Source organism: Haliotis asinina, chromosome 6 (genome assembly GCF_037392515.1).
Source record: "Haliotis asinina isolate JCU_RB_2024 chromosome 6, JCU_Hal_asi_v2, whole genome shotgun sequence".
NCBI classification, from domain to species: domain Eukaryota; kingdom Metazoa; phylum Mollusca; class Gastropoda; order Lepetellida; family Haliotidae; genus Haliotis; species Haliotis asinina.
The window spans coordinates 66,651,404-66,674,899 of NC_090285.1; the positions used below are offsets into that span (position 1 = coordinate 66,651,404).

General features: G+C 38.8%; 2 protein-coding genes across 4 annotated transcripts; both read left to right on the plus strand.

The window, feature by feature from the left end:
• The first annotated feature begins 3,828 nt into the window (after nucleotides 1-3,828).
• LOC137286828 (uncharacterized) lies at nucleotides 3,829-8,083 on the plus strand. Of its 3 annotated transcripts, none has more exons than XM_067818835.1 (4): nucleotides 3,829-4,090; nucleotides 4,290-4,584; nucleotides 6,128-6,349; nucleotides 6,522-8,083. In XM_067818835.1, the coding sequence occupies exons 2-4, from the start codon at nucleotides 4,305-4,307 to the stop codon at nucleotides 6,824-6,826; spliced, it is 807 nt and encodes a 268-aa protein (XP_067674936.1). In that variant the 5' UTR covers nucleotides 3,829-4,090; nucleotides 4,290-4,304; the 3' UTR covers nucleotides 6,827-8,083. The 3 variants fall into 3 exon arrangements, with proteins under 3 accessions (XP_067674936.1, XP_067674937.1, XP_067674938.1); XM_067818836.1 differs by having other exon boundaries at nucleotides 3,883-4,090; nucleotides 4,282-4,584; XM_067818837.1 differs by having other exon boundaries at nucleotides 3,883-4,090; nucleotides 4,300-4,584.
• An 8,068-nt stretch (nucleotides 8,084-16,151) lies between these two features.
• On the plus strand, nucleotides 16,152-23,331 carry LOC137287335 (small VCP/p97-interacting protein-like). The gene is made up of 3 exons (XM_067819583.1): nucleotides 16,152-16,305; nucleotides 17,484-17,645; nucleotides 18,706-23,331. Exons 1-3 carry the CDS (start codon nucleotides 16,246-16,248, stop codon nucleotides 18,718-18,720), a joined length of 237 nt encoding a protein of 78 aa, XP_067675684.1. The 5' UTR covers nucleotides 16,152-16,245; the 3' UTR covers nucleotides 18,721-23,331.
• Nucleotides 23,332-23,496: the final 165 nt, after the last annotated feature.

Here is a 23,496-nt window from a genome sequence, read left to right on the forward strand (position 1 = left end):
TACACCCTATGTTGGTGCCTGAATGAGGCCTTACACGAGAATGTGGAGATGAACAGACAGCGTGACAAGCCTCTACAGCATGAAAGGTGCACTTAAACACCGTGGCCGCCCTTCATTTTGTGGGATGGAAATTGGAAGAAACTATCTTGCAGAAGTTCACGACATCAGAGACCATATGAACGACGGATGCAGCTGTTCGTAGTGGAAATTAAGTGTGTTATAGTAGAGTGAGAATGAATGGTGCAATAGTCACGAATCTGTTCGGGGATGAACAGAAAGTCCGAGAAGTAAAGACTGTTTTGTATTTTATAACTATCATTCTGCGTCACACTTACTGACTTCTGTTAACATTCCATCAAGATCTGTTGCACACAAAACACATATTCTTCTTGTAAATTGAAAATCAATCGCTACTAATATTGTTTTCATTCTCAGAAAGATTCAAGTTGGGGTATGCCAAATGAAGTATTTTTACACTTTGTAGAAACGTGAGGGAACGACGTACTAAATATGCTTCAAGCTAGTACCTCTTACCTCTTTCTTTTCAGAGTTTTAGAACAGTATGTCAAAATGGAAGGGAAAAACAGTCTGAAGTTTACTACGAAACAAGATGTGAAATTTGTAGAATTTATGTGAAACATGAGCGGCATAAAAGGAGGCTCATTATCATGGCAGAAGTGCTCGGTACACTGTTAGGCAGAGTCCGCTGTAAATGGGTGGGTTTAGTTTTATCTCGCTTTTAGCAATATTCCAGCAATATCACGGTGTTGGACAACAGGGATGTGCTTTACACATTGTACCCATGTTGGAATTGAACCTGTGTCTTCAGCGTACGGAGCGTGTGCTTTAACCACATGGCTACACCATCGCCCAGGTATAAAACAGTGTATTACAGCATGTGGGAAAACTACCACAAGTTTCGTTTTCAGTTGTGTAGTTTGACCTGGAGTTTGAATAGAACTAATTCTCTGACGTTTCCTCGATTATCGGGATGCGGAAATCACATTTTCTTCCGTTTTCAATCTTCCCAGCAACCATGACTACAAAATGCGGCTCCATTCTGATGTCAACCTTGGCAACTGAGATGTGAAATTCTGAGGATAGGTGCCACTTTGACCGCCAAAATGTAAATCTGACAATCTAATAAAAGAATTTATGGTGAAATACGCAGACTCTAGAAGTAACCGCGAACCTTTCTCCTTTCCTGGTAGTGTCGGCTTTGACTAGTGGAACGTCACAAGTGAGTGTAAGCAGTGTCTCGTCTCCAACACAGCCAGCAATTCAACATGCTAATCCTGAGAAGTATCACAGTAAACACTATTGTAAACACCACCTGACTTACAAAAGCAGTTAGAATTATTGTGACAGGATAGTGCAATGCAAGTGTTCTTGTTGCCCCACAATTTCGAGACTTTTGATTCAAAATTCCTAGAACGTATTTCAAAGCTGAACAAGTTGGTCAGAAACAGTTGTCATCTGCAAACTAAGTACACATTTATCGCCAACACACAGATGTGAATTTATATTTAATTACCATTTCAAGTACCTTGAAGATTAATACCTGCCTTGTTGTTTTCATGAGGGCATTAGCTTCTAAAGTATTTTCATATTCACACACGGAAACCGCATGTTCAGAGTACAGGGTCTCGATGTATAAAAGGAAATATGTAAATGATTTGACTTGTTCAGCCTGCCCTCACAACTGACGGATGGAAGTGCCTCAGTCTGCCACATAGTCATTGCATCCAGCCACAGCACAAGTGCATACAGTCTGTTTTACAGACTAGAGCTACGAATGAAATTCACACAGGTAAAATACACAAGAATTGTTTTAGGAACAAAATATAATTGTATATGTTGTATTATGTGGATAGGAGGTAAAAGTCAAAACTTAAAAATGTCAGTAATACAGCGGAATACACATAATGTTTCTGACATACAGTCTTAAAACTGGATATGTAATCAAACTGGAAATGGTAAAGTAAGCAGTAAATATTCAGGGTGTTTTTTTTCAAGAAAACCGAATCTTTTACATCTGAACATATTGCAGACACGGTTGGAGCCGTTGAGAAGTGGAAGTTACCAATAAAACATGGGTTTTCTCCTGTCAACGCTGCTAATATGATTAAAGCTGAAAAACAACACTGTTCGCTGCCTTTATCGACGAAATACTTTCTTCAACCCAATAAAGCTTCCAAACGAAGAGACAATTGAGAAGCAACTGGGAAAACGAAATGTTCATCGCCTAATGAAAATTGGTCTTGCCCATGTGCAAGTTGAGCAGATTGATCTTTTTTGCCAGTGTAATGCAATTAGTAACTTGTAGAAATCCAACATGGCTGACACACAAATGCATTTTGACGCGCATCTGAGAAGCTCGAATGTGCAACGTATGATGTTACTACACAGTGTGAACTTGCAATCGTTCCTGTGCAAACTGATGATGATATGTAGTTTCAAGGTTTACTCCCGCTCCCTATCTCTCTTTAGAAAGCCATCTCACTCTTGGGGTCTGAGATAATTCTTGAAAGTCGCTATATTTAACTAGCTTTAAATTATCCCCCCCACCCCCACCCCCATTTCTTCAGTCGAGAGCGCAGTGATCTACCCATTCTATTTCTTCAGTCTAGAGCGCTGATATCTACCCATTTTGTGGATGCTGGTGATTTTATCATAAGAGCGTCTGACCATTTGGGTGTTATGTACATTATAGCTTGTTAGACTCAAGATGAGCGTTGTAATCTGTCAGTTTAATGAAAAATATAAAATTGTAACAAGGAACAAACGTAATGAACCTTGAAGATATAGCAAAAACTTGAGATTTCAAGGAATACCTTTTGTCCACTATAATGGGGCTTTGTTTAACTTTCCACCAAGAACACTTGCAATTAACTTTCCACCAAGAACACTTGCAATTAACACATTCGGTTTCGTAAGTCGCTGGAGGAAGACCCGATATCGGCTCCATAAGTAGATGGACACTTTCGCTAGGAACACAAATATCATATTTTATGATCGTTTGATTCTCTAGTTTCAATACCATCCCAGTAAACTAAACTATTCAATCATAACCTGTTATGCCAGTAAAGGTCCTTCAACCTACCCCATTTTTTGTTATCGTATCGTATGAGACCAATACAGATTATCATATACATTACCCGAAAACGCTCATTCATTGGTTCCACAAGAAAATTATTGTCTGGGATCATTTCTGTAAAATAGTACAAGGTGGTTTTACACCAAATAGTGTTTATATATTTTCGCTGAAGAGACAAAATGTTGGTCATGACAACACTTGGTGCATGCACTCAGTTTATCCATGACGACTGATGCTGTTGAAATCAGACGTTATTCAGACACGTCTCTTAGGTTTAGGAAACAATAATACATTGTAATTAAACATATATATTGTCATATATAATCTTTTATTTGATGTAATAAAATGAAATGATTTGAAGTAGTGTCTCCACTGTTTACCCATTAGGGAATATATGGTAAGCATTGCTAAATATTTCCATTGTTAATACATTCTAAAACCACGCCTAACTGTCATCTCTTATCATTGTAGCAACTCGCGCTTGCAATATGAACGATGTCAGATGGCATGTGAAGGAGACGTTGTCACCTTATGAGATCTCAATGATTACATCACAGTACGCTGCAAACATTGAACCTACAAACAATAATCTGTCGGAGGATAATATCACGTTACTGGGTGCAATACGTTATCAAAATATCAATTACAACTGAACATTACATTAAAAGGGTCGCTTACGATCTAACTAACAGATACAGACACAAAAGTACAAAGTACACACACTGTACGTCAGCATTATATATGTATGTATAGAATAAATAGTGTTATCACATGGCTGCAGCTTTATTGATATCGATATTGATATCGATACACTATTAACATAGCAGAAAGCTTACCGTTACAGTTGTAACTAGTACTGTGGCTGTGATACAGGTGACCAAGACGCGTGGGCGTTGTTTCAACTTCACGGCGTTCTTGCTTACGACGTGCATTGTAGCTGTCCGAGTAGAAGGAGATTCACCGTCTAAGAGAAAAAGAGAAATCTACCTTTAGGTAAGTGATTTTGGTATCATCACAGCGACCTTAACAATTTCGGTAATGTAAATGGATTAACAGCACGCACACGTGAGGGAATCGAACACGTCCCTACGGTGTGAACCATGTGCGTTTTATTCACAAGAGTCTTACCCATTATCGCAACGATGTGCCGATGTGAACACTGTCGATGAACGTAAAACATGAAGTTTTTCAGGCATTTTCAGTGGAAATGGCTGATCGAGAAGCTGGGGCTGTTGGAGAAGGTGGAGCTAATGGAGAAGGTGGGGCTGATCGAGAACGGGGGAGTGATCGAGAAGGTGGAGCTGATCGGGACGGTGGGGCTGGTCGAGACGGTGGGGCTGGTCGAGAAGGTGGGGCTGACCGGGACGGTGAAAGAGCGCTGCGATGGGCAATGGAAATGCCTCTGCTGAACCTTATTGATGACATCTGTACAACAGGTGAAGAAATCACCACAAGTCAGCTGGATCGCATACAGCAGTACCTCACTGGTAAGACAAAATTGGTTCTCACTTGTTTTGTTAGTGTTTTTTCATTTATCTTTTCAGGAGATAAAAACCTTTTTCATTGGGCGCTACGTCTCGGTATTCTGAACCGTGCGTGCAGCATTGCATAGTTTTCAGTTCATTGCTAAGAATTCACGGTGTACTTAAACATCAGAAATCATGTTGATAAAGACGACCAAGGTTTTGTACACTGAAGTTAGAATAATTAAATGATGCATCAGCTATGTAGGCATCTCTTTAAGGTCAGCTCCCACGTTTAATGAACGGCACTATATTTGTGCTTTTTTTCGTGTTTGTTGAACGCGTGATACTCAAACATTGTTCGGATTGTTATCAGAAGTAACTCACTAGTCTGAAAATAAAGCTTACAGTGTGCCACGCCGTGGTAAAAATAACGCCTATGCCGTGTGTACGTTTCAAGCAATAGTTTCCAACAGGAAGCTGCTCGATACTCGACTTCTGTAACCACGTGGTTATGTTGTTAAGGAACCCCCTTGAAATGTTCATCAAGCAAATGACAAAATACGTTCTGTAACTAGAACTTGGGGCCGTTCATAATGTATGGCTAGGAAAGGGGGTGGCAATGATCATTGTAGAGAGGCATATAGAATGAAAGGCCTTAAGATTTAAGATTTACGAACAAAGTAATTGACACTCACCACCACCCACTGCATGTCATTTCCATAGTCCCCACAAAGGACGTGATGTACCCTGTCGTCGACGCTTTAATTATTCCCTTCCCGTATCGAGACTTAATCCGAAGATTACATCTTACAGTGTAAATATAGAACCAGTTCACTTACTGTAGTATGGTTCCAAGTACTTCTGACAAGACCCCACAGGTCTTTCATGTCCTGGAATCAGTGGCTCAAGTGTCAGACAACGCAATCCAGTGGGAGACCCGGCGCTTATATCCATGCTGCTTATTATTTCAGTCTGTTTAGTCTTCAGATGCCTGGACACAAATCAGAACCTTCCAATATTCTTTAACGATTTGAGGATATTCTAAGCATTCACTGTGTAAGTCATGATACAGCCAAGTTCACCGACCGATATGCCTGCAGTATTGGAAAACATAGCCTTGGGTAATGCAATGCATCAAACATATAGTGAGTGGTTTTACGCTGCACTCAGTGGTCTTACAACTATATGGCGGAGGTCTGTAAATAATCAAATCTGGATTAGACAATCCCCTGATCAGAAGGTAACGGGATTACGATGACAGTATCCTCAATATGTCCAGGATATACGTTCCGATGTCTCATTTATACCCTGGATGATCCATCGATTATTATACCCAGGAGATATCGAGGATGCGATGACATGTGTCAACCAAGACACAGAGTCTGACCACCCGATCCCGTTAGTTACTAAAGATCAATTCACGCGGATATTCACGGGCGACAAATATATGAATGTTGGGTTTTTAAAATGAGGTTTTTAAATAGTTCTATAAAACATTTCTATGTGTATGTAGTCTCTTGCATGTTTTATGTCGTTATGTGTAATATCTTTAATGTGTTCACAGGGGAACATGGCTGTCCTGCAGATGAACTGACGAAATTCAAGAAGCCATTACATTTCTTCGCATTTCTCCGTGAGAAGAAGTTCATCTCCTTCGCAAACCTGGCCTTTCTTCAAGCTGTCCTCACACGGATTGGAAGAGATGATCTTTGTGATATGGTTTCACAATTTGCTCGGAAACATTCGGACGACGCGCTGTATCTTGAATATTCCAACATTCATGAAGGTAATATTTGCCAAATCGTCGCTCTACACTTTAGGTTAGCCCAGATACGGCCCCCTTCTAAGTCTGCTTTCGAAACTTGTTTAGATTTACCCGAATCAATAATGTTCGCAGTATAAATGTTACATCGATTGATTGTTTTATGTCTACAAGTCCACCAACATGCATGTTTCAGGAGGTAATGCAAGGGTCAATTTACATGTCCGGAAGACTCTGACTAAGAGAAACGAAGTGGATCAGATTGTAAAGAGCTTGGCCAGTTGTCTGGACATTCCCCCCGAATCTATCCGAGTGATGGGTGCCGAAGTCACAAACAGTTACCGCTTGACTCTGTACATCCCCGCCAAGTACAGAGATCGCCTCGCGGACAAAAGCAAGCTCAACCATTTGACGGAGGTCGACATTGACGAGGTGGAAGTGGATGGGGAGACTATCAAGCTTACCCCAGAAAACAGAAGTAAAGAAACACACGTGATTTAGATGAGTAGTAAATTGCCTCTTCGTTATTGTCGAGCGAAGATCAATGAATTAATAAACGATGAATGCTTTAAGGGGTACACGAAAAATGGTGCAAATATGGTTCTAATTAATGTTTTCACCGGGAATTTTTTTTTATCTTCATGTTTTTTTATTTAATTTTCGGTCACATTTACATGTTAATTTATACATAATGTCAGTTAGACATAATGAATCTGCACTGGTAAAACAAACTTTTATTTTATTAAATATTATGTATGTAAAAATGTAAAGCACAACATTTGCGGTTTTATTCAATATTATGTATGTAAAAATGTGAAACACAATTCTTGGGGCTTTATTCAAAACGGCAGTCTAACTTCCTACGTTGTCGATTAAAACAAAATCACGAAGTGTGTACACAAATCACTGCATAGTGTAGACACACACACACCTGTTCACCAGAAAAAGAGATGAGAATGACAGGTTACTTGAATGATGCATTACGTTGGAGTTGTATCAGATTTCTTGGAATTTCCTGAATTGATATCACCCAGATCTCCACCGGTTATCATAAATCATGAATCATGACATGTGTGCCCACAGTAGTTTGTTTCTTAAAATACGTCATTTTAGTTTTCATTATTTAGAAAATATATTCTTGACAGATCTGATGTTTGCAAACACACAATATACAGAAATACCCATATTTCTACTCCATACTCTGGTCACAGTGGCTATATTCAAAGCCATGTTTATTGTAAGAACCAACATGTAACGGGTCAGGCGATTATTTTACTCAGATTATATTCTTTGAAGTTACAGGTCACAATGTTATATTTATAAACATATTTTTGGTATTTATACATGTATTTGTATTTCTGGGGTTAGATTTGTGAAGCCTTCTTAGCGCTAAGATCGTAAGTGCCATGCATTAACATTAACTTACGTCTATCTTAGCGCTAAGAGAGCTTCGAAAATCTGGGCCCTAAAAATGTCTGATCACGACTTCGTTTTAAACTTTTTCATTCTCTTTATACATTTTATATTATACAAACACATTAGTGATCAAGACTATCATTACCAATGTCATCTTCTCTAGGTGTTGTTGTTTGCGGATAATATAAATAAAAATATATAAAATGCAGATTAAAACATTTACTTTGCAACTGCATATGTCAAGTAATAATTGCGTTGACGTACTATGAAAATAACAACGGAAATGTACTTATATCGTATTATAGTTAACGTTTTGGGACCAAGCAATAAAACTGAGTCATATTGTTTTCTTACTGTACTGATCTAAGTGGCGGACAGAAACAAATGAACTTATTATCAGTAAAACATGACTCATTTGTCCTGTGTATGTACATACACTTGACAAACCTGCTGTGTCTGGTGTACAGTGGTGAATGCCCTTGATAAGCCCGACAAGTGATATATTGATTGGTGACAGAAGACATATCACATCACATCTATTTGAGGTGATTACGTTTAACATAACTTACACTGAGCAACACGGAACTGATAGAATGACTCAGCGGATTATATATCTGTAACAAGTCAACAGTGTCATGCCTTAGTCTTTGTGTGACAGTTTCAGCCAATTGCGATAAGGGAAATCATGATGCATCTTTCCATGTGTTTTCAAAGATTATCACAGGGCAGTATGTCAATGTTCAAATAATAGCCAGCCTATGACGTTCGTAAAATATTTAGAGGTCTGAAATAGCTACGTAGAGAAGACCGGAGTTATTCTCATGAAGAATGAGGGCAATTTTATGGATCCACAACTCCTTTAATCTGTATAGGCGACGTTTCCACATGGGTTCTAATATTGTCAAGTAACTGCCACGTTTCCACATGGGTTCTAATATTGTCAAGTAACTGCCACGTTTCCACATGGGTTCTAATATTGTCATGTAACTGCCACGTTTCCACATGGGTTCTAATATTGTCAAGTAACTGCCACGTTTCCACATGGGTTCTAATATTGTCAAGTAACTGCCACGTTTCCACATGGGTTCTAATATTGTCAAGTAACTGCCACGTTTCCACATGGGTTCTAATATTGTCAAGTAACTGCCACGTTTCCACATGGGTTCTAATATTGTCAAGTAACTGCCACGTTTCCACATGGGTTCTAATATTGTCAAGTAACTGCCACGTTTCCACATGGGTTCTAATATTGTCAAGTAACTGCCACGTTTTCACATGGGTTCTAATATTGTCAAGTAACTGCCACGTTTCCACATGGGTTCTCATATTGTCAAGTAACTGCCACGTTTCCACATGGGTTCTAATATTGTCAAGTAACTGCCACGTTTCTACATGGGTTCTCATATTGTCATGTAACTGCCACGTTTCCACATGGGTTCTAATATTGTCAAGTAACTGCCACGTTTCCACATGGGTTCTAATATTGTCAAGTAACTGCCACGTTTCCACATGGTTTCTAATATTGTCAAGTAACTGCCACGTTTCCATGTACACATAAAATTGCCCTCACATCACAGAATGTCCCCATTCTTCATCTTTTAACTTCTAGAATGTCAATAAAAGTTGTTTTCTGACATTTGTACAGCCATTGACTAATCTGGATATCATGGCATTTGTGTAAACCAGCGCCTAGATTTTCGGCTCTCAGAGCTAAGACAGTCGTAAGTTCATTTTAATGTATAGCCATAACGACTATCTTAGCGCCAAGACAGCTTCGAAAATGTAGGCCCAGAGTGAGTGAGTGAGTGAGTGAGTGAGTGAGTGAGTTTGTGAGTTAATATTTAACGTCACATCGGCAATATTGCAGCCATATCGTGACGAAAACATACGTGACAAAAAAGAATATATATGCATGTTATGAAGACACTGTCTACGAAGGACAGTAAAACCACTAGACTATCATTAGGCCCAGAGTCTTAATATAGGGCTGATATAATAACGAAACATAAAAACTATATTTCTTTTAAAACTCGAAATACCTGAAATCTCCCACATTGTGCATATAGTACATGGTCAGCAACTGTTTGTCAGTGTGAACTTATTTTTGCCAGTTGGTTGGGTGGCGAGGCTTTGACGCTAATATTAAGTTGGTGGCAGCGACTCTGTAAAATCAGAAAATGCACTTGAATCACTTGACATTTTGGTCTATCGATCGTGTGATTGGTTTACAGGTCGCCAACACATACCAGAAGTACTGCTATATCAGGGCACCGAGAACACTGGGGAGTGTCACGACAGTGTACTTGGGATTCAAGCTAGACATATCAAAGGCGAGGTCCACAAACTTGTCAGTCATGTTGCTGTCAAAAGGGAAAGAAATTTCAATGATATAATTAAATTCATTGGCTTTATAAAAAATGACAAGATCAGGTCTGTTTGCTGGAGTTCTTGTGGGACTGTAAATGGGACTATTCTACGGAAGTTTGGAAGCAGCATTTCTATGACGCATTAGACATGTTCAGGGTCGTAAAATGGATGGGTGAGTGAGTGATTCTAGTTTTACGCCGCACCCAGCAGTATTCCAGCTATATGGCGGCGGTGTGTAAATAATTGAGTTTGGACCAGACAATCCAGTGATCAACAACATAAACATCGATCTGCGCAATTGGGAACGATGACATGTGTCAACAAAGTCAGCGAACCTGACCACCCGATCCCGTTAGTCGCCTCTAACGACAAGCATAGTCACCTTTTATGGCAAGCATGGGTTGCTGAAGGCCTATTCTACCCCGGGACCTTCATGGGTCTAAAATGGATGGACCCAAGAGTCAAAGCCACGGGCTTGGCGAAGATGGTAGTAAAAGCAGCAAGCCATGCCATCATGTCTTTAAAGATTTGCTGTTTGTGTCAAGGAAGGGCATCGACAGACAAGGTGTTGGACAGTCTCTGTAAATGTCACAGCTACTGGCCCCAACAAACATAACTTCGACTCGCTGTTGAGTGTGCATCCGTTCATTTAGATATATCGTGGGAAGACGAATAACATTGTATGTATGTATAAATATCACAATATGTATTTTTACCACAAGGGTATATCACAGATTCATTTACACCAGTGAATGGAAAAGGGAGAGAACTGAATACATAAATCATGATCACATTAAGTGAGTGAGTGAGTTTAGTTTTACGCCGCTTTTAGCAATATTCCAGCAATATCACGACGGGGGACACCAGAAAATGGGCTTCACACATTGTACCCGTGTGGGGAATCGAACCCGGGTCTTCGGCGTGATGAGCGAACGCTTTAAGCACTAGGCTACCCCACCGCCCCGATCACATTAAGCGATATGCACATCACAATGAAGCAAAATGAACATAATAATACCAAATAACTTTCCTTTAGTTATCTCACAAAATTAATATAACCATACTAAGCTTGAACTTAAGTCCTGCACATATTGGTTATTCTTGGGGAAAGTATACGTTTCACACGTTCACATTATATTCGAGATTAGCTCACTCGTCTAAAAGACGACGTTACCCTTAGACATCTGCTCGATGTGAGGTGACTAGGAGATTAACCTACAAAGTGAAAAGGAAAAAAGTATGACATAACATGAATTTATCACTAGTATAGGCAAGTGAATCAGTCTCAACACGCACTACTACAGCGCGCACAATATACACGCTCGACAACCATCCAGTACACATTACATGAAAATGTAAGTAGAAAATCCTATTAAAAGCATAAACAGCCTAACCTGGATTGGCACAACATAATTAGACGTTTTTAGTCTAACCCTTTAATTGGTAAGAGTTCTGCCCGTATCCCCCACCCCAGTCAAAAGCCTAAATTACAAACTGACATGCATACCTCACTCTAAATATTCATTCAGTAAGCAAGAACAGGTATGAAACAACATACAATGAACTTATATCAGTGTTGGAATACCACACCTGGGAAGGTGGAAATATTCTATGTAATAAGAAGGGGGAACGGGTGGAACTCTTTCCCTTTGTTTTACATGCGGAACTCTTTCCCTTTGTTTTACATGCACAACTGATATATAACACCTTAAAATGTTAGAAACCACTTTACAACCAAATATAACTAACCTGGTGACTTCTACGACCCAACCTCACATTGTCAACACTCAGAACCCAATGCAAACCACAAGACACGAGGTATGATCACGTTGAAGCGGGTGATCCCATCAAACAACCAATATCCTCCGTGCTATAACAAAGATTTCCATAAACATGGAATGCACGTGAAATACGTATTCATAAACCTGGCCTACCCAGAACAAGCACAAACACCGTTGGCCACAAAACTGAATAACATCAAGAAATGTTTTTGTATGATTTTTCATTGAGATTTTAAATAAAACAGAATACAAAATACATCATGTAACTGCTACATAAATCTCTTACATAGTCGATATTTCATGTTTATATTTTGATTGAGAATCACATTCTGGCGACTGCGAGTGGGAAGTGACGGGTCCTGAGCAGCAAAAGGGAAGCCTTCACTTTCACATTTGAGACCAGTCGACTTCCTCCAGGCGAAGGAGTCGGTTGGATTTTAATGCGCGCGATGGAATGACTTCTTTGAGAGCTTCTTAACGAAGAACCGACTCTGTGCGGACTTGGTCAATAACTTCACCCTGTTTACTCCCATCGCTGTACCGTACAGCAGTACATCATCATAGACAAAATCAACCTCAAATTTCAGATTCTGTCCAACAACCTTGGCACGCTTTAAATACCTGTGGAATTCCTTGTTTTGATCATGAGTCTTGACATGCACCAGAGGATCATCCGACAAATAAATGTGTGCAAAACAACATAATAAAATTATTTCATGAAGAGCCTCCACAATAATCAAACCCCGGCCTCCAGAACTGAATGGCATATATAAATGACTAAGAGAGTAGAGAGGGTGGTGGATCAGACGTGATCTTTCTGGTCAGACGGCAGACTCTGGATATCTTGTTTTCAATCAATCAAGTAATCCAACGGAATAAGACTGGGCAGGCAAATGTATTGGTGGCTTTGGCTTTTTTGTTGCGATCATTTAGCCCTGAGCTCCAGGTTTTCTTTAAACGAGATTTATACTCGGCCCGAAGTTTGTCTTGAATCTGGGCATTCTGGAGCTTGTCTCGATCTTGCATTCCCAGATAGGTGTAGGCCTGATTTTCCACAAGATGCCCAATAACTCCTCCTCCTTGTAACCTGACCGATCCATCATTAGTTACCTTGTCACCTATTACATTTGTCGAGTCCCAATGTCATGCTAATGTCATTAGAAAAGCACTCGACAAGAAGGAAATATATTCCCCTTCTTAACGGAGTCATATGCATTTTAGCAATCAATCCACCACATAGACAGGTTGCCGTGATACTCTTCCTCTCCGAAAATCATTTTCTGTACAGGAACTTGATCCTTGCACCCCAACATCCCTTTCTTGCCCATTCTGCTCTTTGTAAATTTTACTATTGGAGGAGTATTAAAATGAAATGAGGTTTGTCAAACACTGTCGAACTAGCACATTCCTACAAAACCGTACAGAGATGTGCATGTTTACTAACGAGATCGGGTGATCACACTCTTGTTCCAGTCTATGCACATGATATCAATCACTTCATTGTCTGGTCCAGACTCTATTATTTAGCCGCCCACTTTATACAGCTTAAATATTGGTAACCGCGGGACTAAAGGGCAAACAGACCATACATTATTACGTGTCCTTTTTCCAAAACGAATCCACATATTAGCACGGAAATCTCCTTTCAAAACAAACAAACCTACAAACAACAAAGAAATGCTACACAATTAATGGGTGCATTTTAAATGGCAAGACACAGCCTCTGTACAGGGCATACAGTTGGAAGGACACAGTCACCCTCCATTAGTAGTAGGATAAAAGACATTGGAACATGTACAAAAAGATGAAAGTCGAGTGACAACAAAGGTCAACCACAAGATACAGTCCAACTGGCAGCGGAAGATATCAACAACAGCGCGTGAACAACTTCAGGCCGGCGCTGATGAAAGGAAGAACACTTCAGCTGATTTTTCTATGTCACAGAAACATTAGTTTTTCATCGTTTAAATGAAACTCTGAAAATACTACATGTTGCCTTTATATATTCTGGATATTCTGTACGGGAAAACGTTAATTTGATGATATTTTTTTCATTGTCCGACACTGTCCGAGTGGGTGAAAATCTCCACGAGAACAACGGAATATGCATAAAAACGCTCAAACAATATGTTTTTCTATACTGGTGTATTCATTTCACTAGGATCGGTCAAAGATGAAACCAAATCCCCTTTCTATTCTTGATGGGGATTTGGTTTACTGTCCACTTCTAGGCTGCTTCTATATAAAGGTAGTAGCTTCACAAGACTGCTTACAAGTCTTTAATCCACTAACCAGCACACCAGAGTTTTGAGCCTTGCATAGAAAAACACAAAATATTGGTATGAACCACATTTATTTTTCAACAGAGTCCCTTTGTGAGTCAAGACACTTGTGTTCCATCTTTTCTGCCAGTCGCTGATGCCATCTCTGTAGAAGGCGCCATTTTGGTCCAGAAACCAAGCCTCAGTAGCAGCAATAAGCTCATTATCATCCTGAAATCTACGACCATGCAAGTGTTTCTTGAGATTTGGGAACAGATAGTAATCACTTGGTGCCAGGTCTGGAGAGTAGGGGGGATGCGGCAAGATTTCGTACCCGCATTCCTGGACAGCAGCGGCTGCAACGCGAGAGGTGTGCACTGGAGCATTGTCTTGATGTAGAAGAATACCACGTCTGATCTTGCCCCGGCGCTTCTCCTTGATTGACTGTCGCACTTGCCTCAACAAGTTAGTGTAATATTCCCCATTCATTGTTTTTTCTTTTGGTAAGTAATCTATGTGGATGACGCCTTTGCTATCCCAGAAGACTGTCGCCATTACCTTCTGCACTGATCTGGAGGCTTTGAACTTTTTGGTCCTGGGAGAAGTGACATGGTTCCATTCCATGGATTTTTGTTTGCTCTCATGATCATAGTGGTGGATCCAGGTTTCATAACAGGTTATTAGCCTAAAGTGAAAATCTTCTGGATTCTTGTTGTATCTGGTTAGCATGGAGTTGCTTATTTTGACCCTTGTTTGCTTCATTTCATCTGTAAGCATTCTTGGCAACCATTTTCCGCACACCTTAGACATGACGAGATGTTCATGAAGAATTGTCTCGATGGATCCGTGTTCGATGCCTGTGGTCTCCTCTAACTCGTGGAGTGTGATTCGACGATTTTCCAGCACATATCTGTGCACTCTGTCAATGTTTTCCTGACTAGGGCTTGTTGTAGGGCGACCTGCACGGGGGTCATCTTCAAGACTCATGCTTAAATTCATTGACCCATCGTTTGATGGTAGCTGATGAAGGGGAAGACTTCCCATAAACTGCTGAAAGCCTTTCTTCAATGTTCTTCGCCGAGTTTCCTTCAAGAACTAAAAACTTAATTACTGCTCTCTACTCAATTTTAATCATTTTCACTGCCGTGAGGGGGGTCTCTTTCGGTCAATGTGAGCTGTTCAATAACTTCTGCGAGTAGGATACCAAAACTTATATATCACATCAGCTACACCCCAAGGTTCAATGTCGTACCATAGGCTGTGACACCTGGGTATGAAAAATACGCAAGGCTCAAAACTTATTGACATCCCCTCGTACTTTGAGTTCTTGAGCCGTGGAAACGCAGACTAAGTAGACAGGCCTTTGGGGGTTAGGACTAGAATGGGTACAATTACAGAACACCGGATACCTAATGTCACGTCACGCTGACCCTAACGCAAACTCTAAGTCTTACCCTTACCCTAAACCTTTACCTATCCCAAACCTTAAACATTACCCTAACCCTAAACCAAACCCAAAATCTTACCCTAACTCTAAACAGGCTCTGAAATCAGACCATTGTTTAGAAAGGGGTTTGGGTGTTGGGTATATTGCGGAGTTACGGTTTTAGGATTTAGGGTGTCAGGTTAATTCAGCTCACGCTCTGTAAATAGATTATTGAGTTTCCCTTTCCTCTTTGGTACTGTCTTGCCAGCAATGACACGTGATTCAGCCTATACAACTGAAGTTGGTTACTTTACTAGTTCTTATGAATAAACTCGTATTCCAGCCAAGGCCTGTACGTCACCTTGGTACAGTGCGAAGTCGTCTAGTTATATGACCAGGACTAGTTACGTTACCATCATCATAAATACACAACACCAGGTCCTATACCATACACGAGCAATCTTTAACTGTCACTGGACAGTGAAGCCTTCAACATGAAAAATCTAAGGGGAAACTATTTCCCACATCTCGTATACATACGTGGGTTACCTCCCTGTTCAAAACCGGATGTTTACAACCTGTACCGGAAGTAGAGTCCTGCTGGAAAATACATCGCTTCAGAAAGGAAAGTCACCAGTGTGAACCGCGTCTGTGCGGACAGTAGAGACAATGGGGATGTGTCTACCCTGTCTGGGTGGTTCCGTTGAGGACTACGACCAGCCCGATCCCGTGAGCATAACGTCGAGTTATCATATTTACCGTTTTTATGGCTACACGTGATTGCAATGGTTGATTATCCTAATTTCGAGCACCATGACTTACAATACACAGACTGGTGTCGGATGTCTGCTGTAGATCCATATTCAGTAAATTAAATACAGGGCAAGTCGTGAATAACCACCTATGAAATACACCAGACTGTGAATAGTACTTATATGTTTTAAGTAGTATTCATGAAAATAATACCATCGTCAGCAAGGTTTAACCTTTTGAATTACCGTTGGAGTTGTTATCGTGACCAGCAGGAATATTGTCTGGTATGGAAACCATGCTGAAATACCAACCTTTCAGGTGTATGAATACAGGCGATGACGCCAGAGCATGGCGTTAGTATGCAAAAGAGGCTATGAAGGTTATGAATGGCCTTTGTCCTATCAATGTTAACTACTCACCTACTGATTTGAAAGCAAATGTAACTATCACTAATCCCGAGATGTGTTATCAATGTCATATGAACCTTCCAAAAATAAAGTTCAACTTTGCCAAGATATTTACACTAGCACTCAATTATGACATGCATAAATTGTCTTTTAAGTTGTCTCATCTTGTGTTATGGTGTATGAAAATAGACAAAATGTTGGTTAAAGTGAAAATTGTACTCATCATTTGCCCATAAATGACAGTACAGGAGCAGAACACAAGTGCCTGAATACTGTCGTTTTTCCAAATTCTGAAATACCTTAAATGAGCTTTGTTTATACACAGGGTGCTGTGATATAAACCAACTGAGATACATGTATTATTTCATTCTGTACATGTCCCAACCCACTAGTAGTGTGCTGTTAATATGGTTACTGTCTGATCTCCAGCACATATTAAGCAAGTGATAGTCTGTAAAACTGTGACATATGCAGATTACCATGTCCCACTTGTACAGTATAGAGACTCATGTGTCAGTGCTGCTTCTCATACACATCATATATACATGAGAAAAACATATGTCATATATGTATATGTTATGGACAAGATAGTGTATGCAAAGAAAAGACAATACGTCTAGAAAGAATGCTATTATAAATTGTATCATTCCATCTCTTCTTTCTCTGCATTCTTTTTGATGACCCCTTCCAGTCCCGACTCCCAGCCACCCCCAGAAGATACACCCTGTGTCTCTCTCAATAATTTAGGAAACTAGACGACAACAGCAAGCTGAGGCAGCGATGAAGCGACAGCGAGACAATGAGTCAAGAGGAGTGAAGGATGTTGAGGGTTTGAAGAGGAAGCAGCAGAGGAGGGAGGAGATCGAGAAGAAGGCGGAGATGCAGGGAGGAGGCGATAATGCAATGAGGGTAGGTACAGTTGCTCAGGCAGTCTGGGAGTTGAGAAATATTCTGCTTGAGGATACTTTTAGTTTTTTAAATTGGATGAGATAGAGAACAAACCCACTCTCTGAGAGCCAAAGTTCTGTTATCATAATAGTAAAGATGAACTTTACGAGTTATTTAACATGATAATGTTAAGTGAAGTTTCCACTAGTATGTTCTGGCCAACCTGTTGCAACATTTGTAAGGGGACGGTCATAATTTATGGCTAGGGGAGTAATGATGATTTTAGGGGGTGGGATAGGGTGGGTTAGAGGTTTTTCTCCCATTGTGTTGTGGAGGGAGGGGTAGTCATCAGTATTGAACACGTGCACTTAGGGGTGTGGAGTGGTTGGGTGGGTAGTAATATTGTTTTGTACATAAATCTAATTAGAAATTAAGCTTTAAATTAAAGTATTGGAAATGGGCGGTGTGTGTGTGTGCGTGTGTATGTCACTGACATTAACATGGTCACACACATTGTACAAGCTTCTCCATAAAAATTATCATCATCATTTCGTTCTGGGGATGTAAAGAGGATGGGTGTAGCAATTTTATTTTGTACATGAGTATATTGAAAAATTATTCTTAAAAGTATTGGAAAGGGAGGAAAGAGTGTGGAGGGTCATTGACAGTTGATTTTCACATGGTCACACATACTGTACATTGCACATGGCTTCTCCATATAAATCATCCGTTCCATCCCCCTCCCTCTCCTCCTTCTCTCCTTCCCTTTTCCCTCCCACCCCCTCCCTGAAAAAGACCCCAAGGAAAGCATAGTGAACAGCATATATGTGTAAATGTAGGAAAAGTTTGCAGTGAAATAATAAAATTAAAACTGGCTCGAATACAGTGATTGATTTATACAAGAAATACAGCCACAGAGTTCCCCAACATTTTCTTGGAGTTTCAAACTGTGAGCTTTAAATCAGTAAATGGCTCTAAATGGTAGAAGATCTGGTTACAGTGGCACTGTATCAGCTAACTTGTGTACACAAGCTACGTAAAAACTAGATTCAAATGATTGTTGGCAGTTTCTGTATTACAGTGGCAAGTTGGATGATCACACAGGTTGCCTTGACAACAGATAAGCACCATCAGCAACACTTCCAAAGTGGACCGTCAAATGTCTACAAATTTGCTGTAAATACTTCTATGTTTTCATAGACTTCCTCGCCTTTTCAGTGTGTTTGTTCTCAGAGAAATGTTAAATTATTTTCTGTGCATGTTGATATTTTCTCAATCATATTGATGATTGCATGTCTTTGTATTCTCATAACTTTTCTATCATATTTCGATATATCTTTTATTTCATAACTGTGGTTATGATCTTTATGCAGTCAAAGATATCTGTTGTTGTAACTTCAGTCAGCATACACATTTAACCCCCAACAAGGTTAAATATATACAACTGAGTAGAATATTTTGTAATGCTTATTTTCAATTATGCTACCTTTTCAAGTATTTACGTGAGTAGTTTTATCCCAACAATATAGGAATCAACCATGTGTCTCAGATTTGTCCTCAAAACAAATATAGTACAATTACCACACAACAGATTTTAAAAAAATCTTTTGTTGTCTGTACAAAGGCATTGTACTCCAAGCATACTCTGTTTCTAAGTTGTCAGCAGAGCTAATACCACACAAGACTTTGTCAAGACCTTTAAATGGACAAGCAAAATCAGTTCAATATCCTTACGTTTTCATGAAAAGACCATCCTTTGAGAAAATGTGTCTTTAAAGTGAAACAATGATGTGCATGAGAGTACTTTAAAAACTGTTTTGTGTTGAAAGGAATGAAATGATCCTTTTGAAATCATCCTCACTTGATGAAAATTACATCCCCTCTCCAGGATCACGGTGATTCAGATACCAGTGAATGATCATCATGCAGATACTATACTTTGGTATTAATATCAGCATCAACAGACATGCATTTGGTATTTTTATGTTTGTTAAATCTCTACAGTCTGTGTCAGCAACCCATGCTTGCCATACAAGGCAACTGTGCTTGTTGTAAGAGGCGACTAATGGGATTGGGTGGTCAGGCTTGCTGACTTGGTTGACACATGTCATCAGTTCCCCATTGATGCTCATGGTGTTGATCATTGGATTATGTGGTCCAGATTCGATTATTTGCTGACTGCTGCCATATAGCTGAAATATTGCTGAGTGCGGCGTAAAACTCAAATCACTCACTCACTCACAGTCTGTGTGCCTTTTGTATGTTTAATCTGTAACACTGGTTGCCATAGTTACATACCAGCAAGCAGTTTCATGGAGGTTAGATATCTCTCTCTTTGGGCATGGTGGATCCAGAGAATTGCCTTTATTATGTTATGTTATTATGCTTTGTCTATGGCTTTTCCACCATGGATGCATTTGTTTGCTTTGTTTTTAGTCCCGTTCAAATGTTGCTAAGAGAAACGATCTTCCAAATTTCTTCCACAGTTAATACATAATTGATACAAACGGTGATATATGAGTGATTGTTATCCTGAAGGTGTTGATTTGATTCCCTACATGGGTTGTGGGAATTTTAAGGTGGCAGTCAGTAAATAATGGCATGTGTACATTAATCATATTTACTGGCTGTTCCGATGCAGCTGGACTGTTACTAGGTGCAGCATAGAACTGTAAATGAAAGCTACACACACAAAATTAGAACTAAAGTGAAAATGTGACTATGATTGTGATTTACTGCATGATATGTATTTCTGTCTAGTGCTATGGGGATAATTCATCAAGGGCAACAAAGTATTCAGATATGAAATAGTCATTCTCAAAATTCTTGCATATTTATGTTATATGTTTGACCTGACAACCTTAAGTCAAAATTAAGAATCTTTTTTATGGTTACTAATTTATCTCAGTTTATTCTACACTTTGCTGTAAGACAATTGGGAAAAAATATTTTTATATTTATTTTAACCCAACAAACCACCCTATTGTACATGTTTTTCATGTATTTAAACTATAGTGGCCGATGTGCAATTTGACCTTTTTTGTCTTTTCCATGTTTTTCAAAAGAATTTTTACATCATATCATAATTAATGATGTTACAACTACATGCTTGGCGTGGTTTAGCCTTTTTGTGGATTTTATAAAAAAAGACCAAACTTTGTCACAAGGTTTGATGTCAGTACCCTAACATCATCCAAAAAGTTGCAATAATGATTACTCCCTGTAATGCCTTCTCATTCTACTTTATGTTTGCAAGCAATGGCAGTGAGGAAGCATGACTGTCAAACACTGACACAATAAAAATCATTTTTTCGAATTTTATTGCAAACACAGTCTGTACAAAATGATATCTGAGATTTCTGCATGTCCTAACACGTAAAGTGGCTTCCACTGAAACCAATCAATTTTGTGAAGCCAAACAATGCCTTAGACAGTAGGGGAAATGTTTTGAAACCATGTGCTCAGTAAAATCTGGGGGACAAGTTATTGTTTTAAAACTGATATTGGTAGTGACTGTCACTAACCTTATGGTCCCTGCCGTTTTCATGGGTTTTATTATGGTAAGAACAGATTTTGTGACAGCAGTGACATTTTTCCAGTTTAATGTTGTTGGTATCTAAATTTTCAATTCAAAGACAGCAGATGTTTTGTAATCTTATTTAACAGAAAGTTTTGACATCAAATGAAAAAAATCAATACAAATATAAGTACTAAGGACAGCGTCGTGTAATGGCTGTGACAGAGGAGAAAACGGCCTTGATATGGTCGTTACGGTAGTGACCTCATATACTGTCACAATGTCACTACTGTAACATGAAGTCTTCACCTGTATTATACATGACAGGGAAATCTGAAGTAAATCTTTTCCCTTTTATCATATTCTTCAAACATTCTGAAATAGATGACTGACAAGTTTCATTAAATTACCATTTAAGGAAAACCTATATAACTGGCTTCTATTAAAAATTTCATTACCATAACAATTAATTCAAGGGTCCATGGCGTAACAGTATACTTTTCCCTATTTAATTGTAATTGATTTTCTGTTTATGTTTGGATTTGTAGTGTAATGATGTTAGGCAATGATAATTTTATTCATATTCTCATCTTGAATTTTTTGCAATGTATTACTTTACATTTGCAAATCAGATAAAAAGGAATGTTTTGGCTTGTTGGCCCCTTTTGAGCAATAAATATAAAATGTCAAAACTCATTAGACATGTTATATTTGAAAACTAGATATGTTAGTATATATGCACAATGAATGAATGTTCATAAGTATAGTGACCCAATTTCATGAAATTCTGAACAAAATGGGTAAAATATGAAAAATGAAACGTTAAGCTTGCATAGTCTATGCTTTGTATATTCAGAATACAATGAATGCACTCAATAACATTTCAAAGTAATACAAGGAAACCAAATTTTAAACTTTTGCCAACATGAAATATGCACAGATTTTGAGAATGACTCATCTATAGTTATAAATACATTGTCATATATGTTAAAATGTAACATATGTTATATTGGGATTAAGGTGGCTGCAGAAGCTGAGCCGGTTAGGTGGCTGACTTTGTTGTCTGGCGATCAGGCACCTGACTCGGAGGGTTAGGGTTTGAATCCCAGATGGGACTCAACCAAACAAAAGTACTAGAATTATACTTTACTAAGAAAATGTAATCCCAAATATAACATGTTACATTTGACCACTTTCTAAATGGCACTGTGTATTCAAATGTACTAAAGGTAACCCTGATTTACCTTATCAGTTCTCTTGGATCTTATGAGTGTCTATCAATGTTATTTTATCACATAGGCCAAGTTTACTAATCTAAACATTTGTATACTAGTATTTGTTTAATAATCCACAAACATGAAGAACAAACGTAATATCAGACATATATAGACTTCCCATTTTATTTCTGCAGACAAGTGAAGACTTGAAAGATGTATTTGAAACTACAGCAAGACACAACATAATTTGAAACTTTATTTTAGATTAAGAGGAGATGCTATGATTTGCCCAGTGGATTAAAACTCGTTATGTCTATTTCAAATGAAACAAAAGAGGAGCGTATATCTGACAGAAGAATGTTTTGAGATGTCCAGACCTTCTAGTGATGGCACAAACCTAGTCATCGCCCAGAAAGTATATATATATGTATACATGTACACAAATTACTTCTACTGAAATGTCAATTCAGTTTTAAAAAACAAATATATAAATGATTCTTAGTAAAATATTAGATCCAGAAAAATGTTGAACTTTTTGTTACAAATGGTGCATTTTGACATTTGAGCTGCAACATTTGCCTGTAGTGTTATTTGGTATTTGGTGAAAGAAACTGTACGTAATACTCATCAAAATACTGTATTTTCAGTTAGGAATCATTACATATTTTGAATGTTGTCAGTATATGTGGTGGAGATCAACTGATCAGCCTTTGATTGTATGCCTTGCTCTGATTGGGATATTACTCATGGTATTACTCACTGGTGTGTCTGGTTCGTTCTGTTTGTACACTGTGAGATAGCTGGAATATTGCTGACAACACCATTAAATAAACACTACTTGGTGCTGCAGATTCCACACAAACGTACAAGATGTGTCACTTTCAATATTTGATACTGCAGTGCTTTTTGTACACTACTGTTTTCTATGTCTACAAGTTCATTGTTATCATTCTGAAATATATTCTTTATTTAACTGTTTTGTTCAGTGTTTGTTCATGTCAAGTGTGATGACTCTCTGAGAAACAGCTTTTAGGGATTGCTTAGCAGATGTCGCTTGTGAAAGTGAAAATACAATATGCATGTCCTAAATATCTTTAAAGATCTGGGATTGGAACTCACAAAGATGTTTAAGTGATGG

Coding starts and splice junctions, on each gene's coding strand:
- LOC137286828 (XM_067818835.1), top strand. CDS start 4,305: ATGGCTGATCGAGAAGCTGGGGCTGTTGGAGAAGGTGGAGCTAATGGA. Junction 4,585..6,127: donor CATACAGCAGTACCTCACTG/GTAAGACAAAAT, acceptor ATGTGTTCACAG/GGGAACATGGCTGTCCTGCA. Junction 6,350..6,521: donor ATATTCCAACATTCATGAAG/GTAATATTTGCC, acceptor TGCATGTTTCAG/GAGGTAATGCAAGGGTCAAT.
- LOC137287335 (XM_067819583.1), top strand. CDS start 16,246: ATGGGGATGTGTCTACCCTGTCTGGGTGGTTCCGTTGAGGACTACGAC. Junction 16,306..17,483: donor ACTACGACCAGCCCGATCCC/GTGAGCATAACG, acceptor TCAATAATTTAG/GAAACTAGACGACAACAGCA.